At 22.8% G+C, this 17646-nt stretch overlaps 1 protein-coding gene across 1 annotated transcript; it reads right to left on the reverse strand.

Annotated features, from left to right (window-relative positions):
• Positions 1–66: 66 nt before the first annotated feature.
• On the reverse strand, positions 67–9569 carry LOC127289678 (G-protein coupled receptor Mth2-like). Its single transcript, XM_051317765.1, has 6 exons — positions 9289–9569; positions 5169–5500; positions 4253–4419; positions 2331–2564; positions 1891–2151; positions 67–590 (listed from the first exon to the last, which is right to left on the reverse strand). Exons 1-6 carry the CDS (start codon positions 9394–9396, stop codon positions 85–87), a joined length of 1608 nt encoding a protein of 535 aa, XP_051173722.1. The 5' UTR covers positions 9397–9569; the 3' UTR covers positions 67–84.
• Positions 9570–17646: the final 8077 nt, after the last annotated feature.

Genomic DNA, 17646 nt, shown 5'->3' on the forward strand with positions numbered 1-17646 from the left:
CCTACCTCCTTTTTTTTAAAAAAAAAACATAAAAAAATTTATTTTAAACTATTTTTTCAAACGCAATAAGAACAATTTTTCGTTTTATAATTGCTCAGTTCGATGATTATTGTTATCAGTCTCATTGTCAATAATGTCATCAAGTGGCAACATTCTTAAATCAATATTAATGACATTTGGTTCATTTTCAATTGGCACACCGCGAAGATATTGTATTCGATACCAAACAATATTTTGTATTGGTTTTCTTAAAACAAAAAGACCAAAAATAATAATTCCCTGTAATGCATTAACCATATCAAATGCAGTCCATGCAATTGTATCACCTTTTGACCACCATGATATCATTTCCATTGCCCAATTCATGCCCATAAAAAAAAATAATCCAATGCATAGAAATAATTTTTTTTGCGTTCTACGTATCATTTTTTGTTCATTGTGATCGGATTCTTGATTTGATGCAATCAAACGTAAATCTAATTCATGTTGATAAATATTAACATCACGGGCAGTTAAGGCAAAAAAAATTAGGTTCATTATAATGAGAACACCAACTGGAATATAGAAATAGGGCATTGCATTTTTGTCAGCTGAAAGGAGAAGAGAAAAATTATTTATTTTTATTTATTTTTTTTTTTAAAGAGACAGAAAAAGATTGAAAGAAATTGAGAAAGATCGAAAAGAACAGAAAAAGACAGAAATAAATTTAAAAAAAGACAGAAATGACAGAAATAAATTAAAAGAGACAGAAAAAGAATAATACAGACAGAAAGAGACAGAAATAAATAAAAAAAAAACAGAAAAAGAATAATACAGACAGAAAAAGATAGAAAAAAACAGAAATAAATTAATACAGACAGAAAAAGAATAATACAGACAGAAAGAGACAGAAAAAACGGAAATAAATAAAAAAAAAAGACAGAAAAAGAATAATACAGACAGAAAGGGACAGAAAAGGGCAGAAAAACAGAAATAAATAAAAAGAGACAGAAAAAGAATAATACAAACAGAAAGAGACAGAAAACACAGAAACAAATAAAAAGAGACAGAAAAAGAATAATACAGACAGAAAGAGACAGAAAAAGACAGAAAAAACAGAAACAAATAAAAAGAGACAGAAAAAGGATAATACAGACAGAAAAAATAGAAAAAACAGAAATAAATTAAAAGATACAGAAGAAGAATAATACAGACAGAAATAAATAAAAAGAGACAGAAAAGAATAATACAGGCAGAAATAAATAAAAAGAGACAGAAAGAAATATAAAGAGATAAAAAGAAATGGAAAGAGATAGATTAGGATCGAAAGAAACAAAAAGAGGTTGAATAATATAGTAAAAAAGAAAGAGACAGAAAGAGAGTAATGGAGACAGAAAGAGGCAAAAAGAAATAAAAAGAGACAGAAAAATACAGAAAAAAGAGACAGATAATGGCAGAAATAAATAGATAGAGACGAAAAAATATAGAAAAATAGTGACAGAAAATGGCAGAAGTAAATTGGAAGTGATAGAAAAAGCCCGAAATAAATAGAAAGAGACAGAATGAGATAGACATAGACAGAAAAAAGAGACAGAAAATGGCAGAATTAAATAGAAAGAGACAGAAAGAGATAGACATAGGCAGAAAAAAGAGACAGAAAATGGCAGAAATAAATGGAAAGAGACAGAAAAATATAGAAAAAAGAGACAGAAAACTGGCAGAAATAAATAGAAAAAGACAGAAAAAGACAGAAAAAGATTTTTTATTTTTTTCTGTCTCTTTGTATCCCTTTCCGTCTTTTTCTATTTTTGAATAGAATTAAAATTATTAATAGTATTAATATAATAATACTAATAATAATAATAATAATAATAATAATAATAATAATAATTATAATAAAAGTATACATACATTCAAACCAACAGCTGGCGGTTCCAAAATTTGGTTTAACATATGTACTCGGTACCGTTGGATGTAGATCCAATATCATTGAAATAATAATAAGTATCGACGGTGGTAGCCAGCCCCAAATTGAATAATAGAAAAATAATTTTTTTGGTTTCAAATAGCATTGATTACGATATACACGTCGATGAATCAATAGCCATGTCTCAATGCACATGACATTTAACCAAAAGAAACATGCCACAAATGAAAATTGAATTATAAAAGCTGCAAAGAAAAAAAAACACATTTTTTTTTTTAAATTATTATTATAATAAATTTAAAAATAAATCTTTTTTTGTATTAAAAAAAAAAAAAAATTTCATATATAGAAATATTAAATTTTTTTGTTTTAAATTTCATAAAATAGTTAAAAATTATTATCAAAAATATTGAAAATAAAATACCTATGGAAATGCAAAAATCATCGCTGATACTGTCATTGGCAAGTTGAACAAGTGCCAATGTTGTAAATGCAACAACTAAACAGCCACAATAATTACAAAGTGCTTTACCATGTGCATCTCTTAATATTGGCGTTATACAATAGGCAATTATTGTTAATAATAAAAATGGCACCGATATTAATAATCCAGATGCATAAAATATTAATCGATAATCAATTTTTACTTCATGATCTTCTGTTGGAGGAAAGAAATGAAAAATTTAAAATTTAATTTCAAATAGTAGAAACAAATATTGACGGAAAGAGAAAGAAAGAGTAAAAAAGAAAGAGACATAAAGTGACAAAAAAGAAGGAAAAAGACAGAAAGTGACAAAAAGAAAGAGGAAGATAAAAAAGGGACAGAAAAAAGAAGAAAAAGACAGAAAGAGACAGAAAGAGACAGAAAATAACAAAAAGAGATAGAAAAAGTCAGAAAAAGACAGAAAAAGACAGAAAGTGGAAAACATAAACAGAAATAGACAAAAAGAAAGGGACAGAACGTTACAGAAGGAGATAAAAAAGAGGAAAAGAAAAAGAAAGAAAGAGACAGAAAATGACAGAAAGTGACAAAAAGAGACAGAGACAGAATGTTACAATAATGGACAGAAAGAGACAGAAAAGGGTAGGAGACAGAGAGTAACAAAAAAAATAGGAAAGAGGGACAGAAAGTTACAAAAATGAATAGAAAGAGATATAAAAAAAGTGGAAGACAAAAAGGGACAGAAAAAAGTAAAAAGAGACAGAAAGTGTCAAAAAGTGATAGAAAGAGAAAGAAAGGGACAGAAAGTGAGAAAAACAAAGAGGCGGAAAATAAAAAAAAGAGAAAATAAGAGTTAGAAAGTGACAAAAAAGAGGCAGAAAATAAAAAAAAGAGAAAGTAAGAGACAGAAAATGACAGAAAGTGACAAAAAGAGACAGAAATATACAAAAAGAGATAGAAAAAGGACAGAGACAGACGGTTACAAAAAGGGACAGAAAGAGACAGATAAGGGTAGAAGAAGACAGAAATTATTTAAAAGATATAGAAAAGAGGGACAGAAAGTTACAAAAAGGAATAGAAAGAAATATAAAAAAAGGAAAACAAAAAAAGGGACAGAAAAAAGTAGAAAGAGACAGAAAGTGTCAAAAAGTGATAGAAAGAGAAAGAAAGGGACAGAATGTGAGAAAAAGAAATAGAAAAAGAAAGAGGATGATAAAAAGGGACAGAAAGAGAAAGAAAATGCCAGAAAGTGACAAAAAGAGACAGAAATAGACAAAAAGAGATAAAAAAAAGGCGTAGACAGAATGTTACAATAAGGGACAGAAAGAGACAGAAAAGGATAGGAGACAGAAAGTAACAAAAAAATATAGGAAAGAGGGACAGACAGTTACAAAAATGGATAGAAAGAGATATAAAAAAAGGAGGAAGACAAAGAGGGACAGAAAAAAGTAGAAAGAGACAGAAAATGTCAAAAAGTTATAGAAAGAGAAATAAAGGGACAGAAAGTGAGAAAAACAAAGAGGCGGAAATAAAAAAAAGAGAAACTAAGAGACAGAAAGTGATATAAAACAAAGAGGCAGAAAATAAAAAAAAGAGAAACTAAGAGACAGAAAGTTAAAAACAAAGAGGCAGAAAATAAAAAAAAAGAAAGTAGGAGACAGAATGTGAGAATAACAAAGAGACAGAAAATAACAAAAAGAGATAGAAAGAGACAGAAATAGACAGAAAGTTAGAAAAAGAAATATAAAGAGATGTAATAATAAAGAGTAAGATAAAAAAGAGGTCAGAAAAAGGAAGAAAGAGACAGAATGTAACAAAAAGAGACAGAATGTAACAAAAAGAGACAGAAATAGACAAAAAGAGATAAAAATTTTTTTTTTCTTTAATTAAATAATTTAAGAAACCTTTTGTTGAACAAACAAGTGTTTGAAGTCCCATATCTTCCAATATTTCCATACAATAATCAATTCCCGGTGATAATAATGGTGGATGTTCATAAGTGTAATAAATTGAGCCATTTTCCAATAAATAAGATTCATCTAGCAATGTTTCTTTTGGTTGTAATAAGTATCTGAAAGAAATTTTTTTTTTAATTTAAATTTTTTTCCATTTCTTTTATTAATATCACAGCCACACAAAAAAAAATTTGTGTTCTGACCCAAAGGTCTCACTATGTGTACGTTATGTTTTTGAGGTCGCTGAATCCGAATCCGAGGTCCATTTAACCCCATCAGTTCAGGGTTTTGATATAACCCCAGAAAACCAATATGGCGGACACCTTTTGGAAAAATTCATCGGATTCGCTTGAAACTCGTTACTCGGGGGTTTTAAGGGTCGCCGATTACGAATTTGATGTCAGTTTTCAAAAATTCAATATGGCGGACAATTTTTTGTAAAATTCATCGGATTCGCTTGAAAATCGTTACTCAGGGGTTTTAGGGTTCGCTGAACCCGAATTCGAGGTCTATTTAACTCCATTAAAATCAGAAATTTTTTCTAACCTCAAAAAATGACTTTATTATTACATTCATTTAATTAAGACCAATTTTCTAAATCCTTGTACCGTCGGCATTGGCATTACTGGATGTAACGGGTAACGATTTTCAAGCGAATCCGATGAATTTTACAAAAAAGTGTCCGCCATATTGGATCCGCCATTTTGAATTTTTGAAAACTGACCCCAAAAACATAACGTACACATAGTGAGACCTTTGGGTCAGAACACAAATTTTTTTTTGTGTGGCTGTGTATTTAAATTTAAAAAAATTTTTTTTCTTTTTTTTTTAATTTGAATTTTTTAAATAATTTTTTTTTAAATACCTTACATAGGGACAGGGATCGCCAATATATGCGACAAATTCTTTTTTTCGTTTGCCTGGAACTACTAATGCACTTTCATTGTGTTCGCAAAAGAATGGTGAAAATATATTATTTTTCGATGGAAATTCTGTTGTTGAATTTTTATTAATAAAATTATTATTATTATTATTATTATTATTATTATTATTCTTATAATTATTATTTTTGTTATTAGTTTTAATTTTTGTACAAATAGCTTTTTCGTTGATATCGTTTGATAATAACATTTCTCCCAATGGACAACATTTTCCCACAAGTGGTAAATTTTTCAATTCCTCCGGCACTGAAGTGTTCTAAAACAAATAAAATGTTTATATTTTTATAATATAATAGAAAAAAAATAACATAACCTTAAAATTTAGATAATTTTAGGGTATTTTTTGAATGGAAAGAGAACTCCTGGACATAACCTCCAAAATTTAGATTATTCTAAGATATTTTCACAATAGAAAGAAGGGAAAATAATTTTTAAATTTAGGTTATTTTAAGGTATTTCCACAATAGAAAAAAGGAAAAATAATTTTTAAATTTAGATAATTTTAAGGTATTTCCACAATGGAAAGAGGAATGGACATAATCTCCAAATTTAGGTCATTTTAGGGTGTTTAAACAATGAAAAAAGGGCAAAATAACCTCCAAATTCTGATAGCTTCAGGGTATATCCACAATGGAGAGAGGACAACATAACCTTCAAATTTAGATCAGTTAAGGGTATTTCTACAATGGAGAGAGGACAACATAACCTCCAAATTTAGATCAGTTTAGGGTATTTCTACAATGGAGAGAGGACAAAATAACATCCAAATTTAGATCAGTTTAGGGCATTTCTACAATTAAAACAGGAATTGACATAAAATAACCTCCAAATTTTAATAATTTTAAGGTATTTCTACAATTGGAAAGAGAAATAAACATCACCTTCAAATTCAGATTATTTTAGGGTTACAAAAATTACAAAAATTCGACATCCGAATCAGCCCAGTTCGAATGTCGAAATCCGACATTCGAGTCAGGGTCATTAAAAACTGAACAAAATTCGATTCGATTCGAACATTGCACAGCTCTAGTGTATTCACAATGGAAAGAGGTGAATATAACCTCAAAATTGAGTTCAATTGCACAGAACGTAAGGCGAATATATAACCTCAAAATCAAGTTCGAAATTTGTATATACGTCAAAAATCGAACACAACTTCAAACCTAGTAAAAAAAAAAATTGCATATTGAATACAATTTTAGAAACATATATATTCCAATAATGCACTTGGGGCTTAGACAAATCAATAATGGGGGTAGCTCTAAAAATAATTTCACTGCAATAAGGACTGGTTGAATGACGCGATTGTTTTCCGACACAATATATATATATATATATATATATATATATATATATATATATATATATATATATATAGTGAAGGCAAATATTTTCCTTGGAAAATAGTTTATAATTGATGCCCCAGTTATTTTGTGAAGATTTTATCAAAAAGATAGTAAAACTTGTTTTAAATTTTTTTTTTAAGTAGAAAAAAAGATTAAAATATGTTTTTTGAAGTTGAACAAAAAATTTTTGAATTTATTTTTATAATGATAAAAGCAATTTTTATTGTTTATATATATATATATATATATATATGTGTATATACAGGAAATAATTAATTATAAAAGTTGTATATCCGCGCACTTGGAGGGGCCTACTTATCCTCTTACATAAAAGATCTATGAGCATCTCTCTCTATATGTAATTTATAATCTACGATTATAACAAATATATAAATAATTAACATTGATAAAAGTTTTTTCTTTTAAAAATCGATAAGAATTATTTATTATTAACAAAAAGGTCATTTTTTAATTAAAGAATTAATTTTTTAATTGAAAAATAATTTTTTAAATTAAATAATTAATTTTTTTTTCCTTTTTATTAAATCTACAAAGATTATTTATTATTAAAAAAATGGACATTATTTAATTTAGGAAAAAAAAATTTCTGATTAAAAAAAAAGCACTATTTTAATTTAATTTAATTTTTAATATTTTTTTTTTTTTTTTTTTTAAATTTTTTTTAACATTTTTTTTTTTTAATAATTTAGTAGTGAAAAATGAATGTTATATCAAAAGAAAATTTTTTTTTTTTAATTTTGTACGTTGCGATTTTTTTTTTTTTTTTTTAAATTTAAAGAGAATGAAAATAATTTTTCTTTTTTCTTCCAGTAATTTAGTAAATTAATAGTGGGCGTCAATGTTAGAAGAGATTGGAATTTATGACAACAATGTATTAAAAGGTTCATATCATTTTCTCTGATAAGAAGGCCACGCCAATTATTATACATCATCAACGCTTTTAACCTACTTGATACCTTTTTTTAAAAATTTAAATATATATATATATATATATATATAAATAAAAAAAAATAAAAAAATTTTATAAACAAATCAAATTTTTTATTAATTAAACATTTTTATTTTCTTTTTCATTATATTTTCATTATTATTATTATTATTATTATTATTTTAATTATTATTATTATTTTTTCTTGATAGTTAAAAAAAATCATTTTTCTTTTAAAGTAAAAAAAAATTTTTTTTTTTATTTTTATTTTCAGACAAATATTTTTTATGTAATGAAATAAAAATAAATTATTTTTTATTTGTCAATAAGGGATTATACTACATATATATATATTTTTTTTTGTGGAATTCCCAAGTCTAAAATATTTAAATCGTATTTTATGTTTCGGGAGTCAAAAAAAAAAAAAAAAAAAAAAAAAATTATTAGACCTTTATACTAATACAACTAAGATTAGGCATTTCGTAGAAAAATCGTTAATTACTTAATAATATAAATAAAAAAGAAATGTTAAAATAATTTCATAAAAGTTAAAAAGACAAATTTTTGGTTTTTAAATAATAATTATACCGAATGAAAATTTTTAAATAAATAATAATAATATATAATAATAATAATAATAATAATTCTCAAAATTTGGTATCTAATTATCCAAAAACAAATAATTTAAATAATTTAATTAAAAAATACGAATAAATTAAAATTTCTAATTTTTTTTTCTTATTCTGTTTTACAATTTATTCATATATATTATAAAATTTCCCTTTTTGTGAAATAACTCTCTATAGATTATAATTTTAAATCAAAATTTTGAAATTTTGTTAGATCTAGATAATTTTTTTTTAATTACAAGTTTCGTGAAGATAAAAAAAAATTTTATTACAAAATAAAGAAAAAATTTTCTCATATTATAGATTTAATTTTCATTTATACATAATATATATATATATACATAGAAAATTCTAATTATAAATCTGGATAATTTGGTCCGAATTAAAAATTACAATACAATATAAATTAATAATTTATTCAATTTATTTATATTCGTAATTTGTCTATTATTATTTGATTATTATTAATTTTTTTAAAAATTTTTTTTAAATTTTAAATATTTTAAAAAAATTTTTCACATTTAAAAAATTTTTTTTTAATATTAGTAACAAAATTGTAAATATATTACCAAACTGTATATTTAATAAATAACAAAAAATAGTATTTTAAAAAAATTATAATAAAAAATAATTGTAAAGATTATACAACAATATGGTAAATTTTACAATATGGGCATAATGTAAAATATTACCAAAACTGTATTTAATGGATAATAGTAAATAGTATTGTAAAAATTACTAAAATGAAAAATCGTTAAGGTTACTCAATAGTCTGGTAAATTTTACTATATATATATATATATATATATATATATTATATTGTAAATATTACCAAACTAAATATATTTAATAAATAATGACAAATAGTATTGTAAAAATTACTGAAAAAAAAGAATTGTAAAACTTTATTCAATAGTATATATAGTAAATTTTACAAAATAACATTTTTATTATATTTTCAATAATAATTTTTTTTTTTTAATTTTTGTAATTGAATAAAATAAGATATAAATAAAAAATTCTATTTTTTAAAAATATATATTCTTTTTTTTTCTTTTTTTTTTTGCTTGAAAAAATATATATGACGAAAAGAATAAAAGTAAAAAAAATTTTAACTCACCATAAAAACTTGATGTATCTTTGGGACAATCACATTTCCATGAATAAATTTTTTTGACTGATTGATATTGAAGACAAGAAAGATAACAAATAAAAATTTACGAGACATTGCAAATATTTTTTTTTTGTTTTCAATATTACTTTTTTTTATTTCCTCTTTTTTAGTTAAAAATTTTTTTTTCTTTAAATATTGATAATAACAATAGTAATAATAATAAAATAATAAAATAATAATAATAATAAAAATAAGAATAATTATTTATTTATTTATTTATTTACATGTAAACGGGCTTACAAAGAAAGAAAAATTAGCCCTTTCGTACCGAAGTACTAAGAATAATGAAACATAAAATAATAATAAAAATAATAAATAATAATAATAATAATAAAAATAATAAAAATAATAATAAAATTATAAAAAGAAAATTTTTACTTTATTTCGAATTTTTTATTTGCGTAAAAAATTTATTTTTATATTTCATATATTAAGAAAAATTCTTTCAATATATATATTTTTTTTTATATTTTTTTATCATCATGTAAGTAAAACAAAAAAATGTTCACTATTTATTTATATTATTTATCGTTAGAGAAAATTTTTAGAATTTTTTTGTTTTAATATTTGAATGTTTTTTTTTTATGAAAAAATTTTTTTTTTTTTTTTTTTTTTATATTAAAAATATATAATTTTAATATTTTATTTATTTAAATAATTTTAATAATCAAAAAAATTTATTGTCAAATTCCTTAAAAAAAAAAAAATAATAACAAAATTTTTTTTATAAAAATATTATCATATTTAATTATTTTTCGAATTTTTACTGTTTTTTTTTTTTTTTTTTGAATCCTATCTAAAATAATTTGACCGTTTTTTTTTCATTGTCACTCACAAATACACATACACACACACATATATATATATATTGTTTCACATAAACAAAATAATAATAATCACGTAATTTCGAAGATTATTCTTTTTTTTAAATTCATTATTAATAAAAAAAAAAAAAAAACACAAAGAGAGAAAATTTATTTTCACTTTGAAAAAAAAATTCAATTTTTTCTTAAAAGTAAATTTTTAATTAAAAAAAAAAATTTTTTATCGTTCCTTTTTTTTTAAATTAATAAAATAATATTTTTTGCAATGAGAAGGAAAATTTTTTTTTTTTTATTTCATTTTTTCAGGAGGAGGAAAAAAAAGCACGTGGACTTTTTGGTGAAAATTTGTTATTGAATGAAAAATTAAAACAATAATAATAATAATAATAATAATTGTAATATATCCGCTTGGTGGGAACTAAAGTTTTGCACTGACCAACTCTGTCTACTAAACAACACTGCGAGTATTACCTCCTCCACTCCAGGTAGATTATATTCCGTCGTGACTTCTAAGAATTTATCGGCGAGCGACTGAGAAAAAAGTAAGAGAGAAAAAGAATAAAAAAAAAAAAAAAAAGAAAAAAAAATGTTGAATCGATTTGAGTGAACACTCATTAGCAGCTTCTCTTTCTATTTCACACACACACACAGAATTTCAAAATTCAAAATAATTAAAAACTAATTTTCATTTTTTCTTTCTTTTTTTTTGGAAAAAAAAAATTTCAAAATTCAAAATAATTAAAAAACTAATTTTCATTTTTTCTTTCTTTTTTTTTGAAATACAAAATTTCAAAATTCAAAATAATTAAAAAACTAATTTTCATTTTTTTTTAAATAGAAAAAAATTTTTTTTTTAATTAATACATTTTTTTCAAAAAAAAAATACAAAAATTTATTTATTTAAATAAAACAATTTTTCTTTTTTAATAAATAAATATTTTTTTAATAACCTCAAAAAAAAATTATTTTTAAATAAAAAAAATATTTTTTAAATAATTTTTTTTTTTCAAATAAAAAAATAAAAAAGTAATATTAATTGTACTTGTAAATAATTAATTGAAATTAATATTAATTAACAAAGAATTAATTGAAAGTAATATAAATTAGTATCTAATATATTAAATTAACATTAATTTAGTAACTAATTATATTTAATAACTATTTAATTGAAATAAATTGTTTTAACAACTAATTAATTATTAGCAATATTAATTATTAGCTAAAATTAATTGAAACTGAAATTAATTATTAACTAACCAATCATTGGCAATACTAAATAGTAATTAATTAATTTTTGGCATTACTAATTGGTAACTAATTAGTTATTAGCAATACTAATTGGTAACTAATTAGTTATTAGCAATACTAATTGGTAACTAATTAGTTATTAGCAATACTAATTAGGTAACTAATTAATTATTAGCAATACAAATTAGTAACTAATTAATAAAAAAAATAATTAGTAACTAATTAATTATTAGCAATACTAATTGGTAACTAATTAGTTATTAGCAATACTAATTAAGTAACTAATTAATTATTAGCAATACAAATTAGTAACTAATTAATAAAAAAAATAATTAGTAACTAATTAATTATTAGCAATATTAATTAGTAACTAATTACTTATTTGCAATACAAATTACGAACTAATTAATTTAAAAAAAAATTAGTATCTTATTAATTATTAGCAATACAAATTAGTAACTAATTAATCAAAAAAATAATTTGTAACTAATTAATTATTAGCAATACTAATTAGTAACTAATTACTTATTAGCAATACAAATTAAGAACTAATTAATTTTTTAAAAAAAAGTAGTAACTAATTAATTATTAGCAATACTAATTAGTAACTACTTAATTAAAAATAACATGAATTAGTAACTAATTAATTATTACCAATATTAATTAGTAATTAATTAACTAATGAATTATTAATTTAATTTAAAAATTAATTAATTTAAATATTAATAAATTAGTAAAATAAAATTAATTTTTATGATAATTAATTAAAAATATTCACTAAAAAATATTATTTCAATGAAATAAAAAAATTAAATAAATTAAAAAATGAAAATAAAATAAATTACTCTTTTTTTTTTTTGTTTCAAACAAAAATTTTGTTCAGAGAGTGCAAAAAATAGAATAATAATAATAATAATTTTGCAGTTTATCATGTTAAAATTCAAGAAAAGGTCAATTTTAAACCAGAAATAACTTGTTCCAAGGAAATTCTCTATATAGGCATATATAGCTCGAAATTATCGACCGTTTAGGCGCTCTAAAACCTTTCACAGATTAAATTTCTGGGTCTCATTTGGTTATTATATCCGTACCTATTTTCTTTTGCCATTAATAAAAAAAAGAAAGAAAAAATATGAATAAAAAGAAAAAAAAAATTTGTGTCAATATTTTAAATTAACTTTCTTTAATATAAATTTTATCATGAAAGCCTTTTTTTAATTCAGGATCTTTATTTATTAAATATACATATATATATCAACGGAAAGAAAGGAATAGAAAAATATTTATAATAATTTTATAATAATTATAATTTACTAATAATATAATTATTAATTATATATTAATTAATTGTTAATTATTATAATTTATTTCTATAATTTTTAAAAAAGAGAGACAAAAAAAAATATTATAATTACTGTTATTATAAATAATTTAGTAATTAATAATAAAATTATAAAATTAAATTATAAAATTACATATTATAATATTAATTTATATAATTTCTCTTCAAAATTGATATGGGAGGAAAAAAGTAATAGTTTCCTTATAAAATTTTATATAGGAAACACTTTTTATGACGTTAGTATATTAATTTTCCCCCAAAAAATTGTTTGATATAATAAAAAAATTTTGATACATATATATTTTTAGACAGAAATTTTATTCAATTTGTAATTAAAAAATTTCGCCCTTCAACTTTCCGCATAGTGATGCGTGAATTGTGTAATATATTTTTCTATGACACAAACGAAGTGGTTTTTCCGCTTAAAAATATGTATATACCTAAAAATATGTTATTGAAAAATTAGAATATGCATGATATTTTAATATATATACTATATATGAAAGAAAATTATAAATTATTTTTAATCCCTAAAGAACCTTGACATATTCTTCAAAAAAAAAAAAAAAGAGAAATTAATAAATAAATTATCGTTATAGAATTTCAATTTTATGGATATTCATTTTGCAGAATTTTCATTTAAAACCAATTTTTTCTTTATTATAAAGAATTTTTCAAATAAACATAAATTAACTACACACAATTTTTATTTATTTGAAAAATTTTATTTGTCAGAATTTTTATTTACACGAATTTTCATTATTAAAATAATTAGGCACATTTTAAAGAATTTTTATTTTCTCTATATAGAATAATAATAATTTATCGCATTGTATAGAATTTTCATATTTTATTCTTTTAGATGAATTTTTTCATTTATTTGAATTATTATTTTTAATTGAATTAACGCATAAAAATTTGATTTTTCTGCAAAATTTTTTACATAACCGAAAAATTATTTTAAAAACAATTTTATAAATAATTTTTAATTTGTTGATTGTATAATGAAATAAAAGCGTTAAATTTTTGATAAAGAAAATAAATGAAAATTTTTTAGACGTTTCTGATAAATCAATGATTCATTTTATGTACCTAGATATATATATAGCATCATTTCCTCTGACTCAAATAATATTTCAAAAAAATTACAATTTTTATCAATGTAAATTCTTTTTTGGAAATGTATGACTATATTTATTGTCTACAAATTGTTATAGTGATAAAATTAATGATAAATCAATCCAAAAATTATGAGAGTCATTATACTGAAGAAATTTTTCATCTCAGTATTTTAAAATCTATAGAATTTTTTGATAATAATATTAATAATAATAATAATAATAATAATAATAATAATAATAGTATAATAATAATAATAATAATAAAAATAATAATAATAATAATAATAATAATAATAATAATAGTATAATTATTATTATTATTATTATTATTATTATTATAAATAATATTTAAAAAAATATTCCTATAAAGTCACGTCTTTACACGACGTGAAAATAGATATCTGTCTAAAGTCAGGTCATTTCACGGCGTGAAAATAGACATTTGGCTAATATCACGTCTTTTCATGATGAGAAAACAGACATTTGACTAATTTAACGTCATTTTGCGCCGTGAAAATAGATAATTGGCTAAAGTCACGTCGTCTTACAAATTGAAAATATAAATTTTACTCAAGTCACGTTTTGTTTCGACGTGAAAATAGATATTTGGCTAAAGTCACGTCTTTTTATGGCGTTAAAATAGACAATTGGCTTAAATCACGTCTTCTCACTACGTGATTATAGACAATCGGCTAAAGACACGGCATTTTACGGCGTGAAAATAGATATTTGGCTAAAGTCACGTCGTCTTACAAATTGAAAATATAAATTTTACTCAAGTCACGTTTTGTTTCGACGTGAAAATAGATATTTGGCTAAAGTCACGTCTTTTTATGGCGTTAAAATAGACAATTGGCTTAAATCACGTCTTCTCACTACGTGATTATAGACAATCGGCTAAAGACACGGCATTTTACGGCGTGAAAATAGATATTTGGCTAAAGTCAGCGTGAAAAAAAATAATTGGCTATTGGTCCCGTTCTCACACGACGTGAAAATAAACAATTGAATTAAGTCACGTCATCATAGGGCTTGAAAATAAACAATTGGCTAATGTCACGTCTTTTCATGATGAGAAAACAGACATTTGACTAATTTAACGTCATTTTGCGCCGTGAAAATAGACATTTCGCTAAATTCACGTCGTTTTAAGGCGTGACAATAGACAGTCGGCTAATGTCACGTCTTTTCATGGAGAGAAAACGGAGATTTGGCTAATTTAGCGTCATTTTGCGGCGTGCAAATAGACATTTAGCTAAAGTCACGCCTGCTCAGGACGTGAAAATAGACATTTGGCTAAATTCACGTCGTATTATGCCGTGAAAATAGACATTTGGTTAAAGTCACCTCATTTTTCGGCGTGAAAATAGATATTTGGTTAAAATTCAGGGACACGAACATTAGAAAAAAAATCGGCTACATTCACGCCGTTCTTGCATAGACGTGAACTTAGCTAAAAGTCGGCTTATTATTATTATAATTATTATTATTACTATTATTATTATTACTATTATTATTACTATTATTATTATTATTATTATTATTACTATTATTATTATTCTATTATTATTATTATTATATTATTATATTATTATTATGTTATTTATAACTAAATTTAAAAAACGAAACAAAAATTTCTTCAAATTTCATATTATGGTGAACATTAGTATTAGATATTATTTATAAACTATGTCATAGAGAAAGATTATAAAATTCCCTCGACGCACTTTGTGATATGCGTAAAAACCAGAAATTCCTCTTGGTGAATCTTCCGTGTCAATAATTCGTTCAATTGTGACAAATATTTATGGCACGTGTAAATACACTACTCACACACACACACACATACACACGTGTATATTATATGCATTTAAAAAAAACGTCAATTTTTTCGATTGTCGATTCTTAAATTCCAATCTAAACACGCAAGTATTTATTATTATTATATAGAGAACGATTTGTTTATGAATATTTTCACGTTCATACACTTACGAAATAATAAATATATATATTACGTATATATATGTATATATTTAATAATTTGAAAAATTAATTAATTTTAAATTAAATTTAAAAAAAAAATTTAGATTTTAATTTAATTAATTACAAAATTTTTGTAATTAAATTTTAAATTAATATAATTTTTTGATAATCGCTTTTTTTATTTTTTTATATTGAAGGGTAATAATAAATAATAATAAATAAATAGATTTATAATTAATAAAATGCTGTTAATAAACTATCTTTTGACCTTAATTTTGAGGTTATATTAGGCATATAAACTTTTAAAAGCCTAATATACAACAGTAGAAATAAATTTTTGAGGTTATGTTCGTCTTTTGTACCTGAGTTTTAAGGTTAAATTTAAATTTGGAACAGCAATATATATATATATATATATATATATACAAGAAAATTTTTAAGTTATAATTAAAAGCAGTTGCCATTTTTGTACTATCTGCATTTTATTATCTATGAATGGCAAAGTAGGTCACGATACTAAAAACTGAGAAAAATAAAAAAGTCATATAACTCCATTTGATTAGTTTTATTACTACTTTCAAAGCTTTTGTTAAAACTACACGCAAATATAATGATATAATGAATGATATAATAATAAAAAAATTAGTATAGTCAAAGATCCAAGGCAATGGGCGAATATAACCTCATAAAATTCAAAATTGAATGTATTTCATATTCGAATTTTTGAGAGGTTATGTTCTTTTATTCGTTAAACTGAAATATTGGTCAAAAAATATATTATTTTATCATAAAATTAATATTTTAATCAAAAATATTGATTTAAGGATATATGGGAACCTCCCACGTAACCTAGTATAGGAAAATGTATTTTGGTAGTATACATTTCACTCTAAAATGAAAAAAGATTTTTGTCTACAATTTTGAGGGACGATAGATTATAGGGTACAAGGAATCTCGCTGTTCTCCGAAAAATCAATAATTTTGAGTCAAATTATTAAAAAATCATGTTCAAAAGTGACATTTTTAAACGAAAATGAAAACAAAGATAAAGGCCCATACACAGACGTTGCTTGAATGTATTAGTGCTCCAGTAAACAGCGCCAATTCGAGCAAGTGGCCACTTAATGAACAACGATTAAATACATTATTTTACTATTTATTGCTTTATAACTATTATTTTGGCGTTAAGTTATAGTAAATGAGAAGAACAGCGAGATTTCTTGTACCAATTAAAATCAAAAAGTGCGCCATACATTTTTTGTTCGAGACTTTTTGCTCAATTTTTTGGCATTATTACCGAGTCATTATCTGGCAAATTTTTTTTTTCGAAAATTTTTCCAAAATCTTTTTGAGTGTAGCTCAGCATCCGCAGGACCAATCAAAAAGTGCGCCATACATTTTTTGTTCGAGACTTTTTGCTCAATTTTTTGGCATTATTCCCGAGTCATTATCTGGCAAATTTTTTTTTTCGAAAATTTTTCCAAAATCTTTTTGAGTGTAGCTCAGCATCCGCTGGACCAATCAAAAAGTGCGCCATACATTTTTTGTTCAAAACTTTTTCCCTATTTTATTGGCGGTATTCCGGAGCAGTTATCTCGCAAATTTAATTTTTCGAAAATTTTTCCAAAATCTTTTTGAGTGTAGCTCAGCATCCGCTGGACCAATCAAAATGTGCGCCATACATTTTTTGTTCGAAACTTTTTCCCTTTTTTATTGGCGGTATTCCGGATCAGTTATCTCGCAAATTTTTTTTTTCGAAAATTTTATCCCAGTTTTAGTGAGTGTA

Source organism: Leptopilina boulardi, unplaced genomic scaffold, assembly GCF_019393585.1.
Source record: "Leptopilina boulardi isolate dan_hultmark-lab unplaced genomic scaffold, ZJU_Lbou_2.1 LbouV2_5, whole genome shotgun sequence".
Lineage (NCBI taxonomy): Eukaryota > Metazoa > Arthropoda > Insecta > Hymenoptera > Figitidae > Leptopilina > Leptopilina boulardi.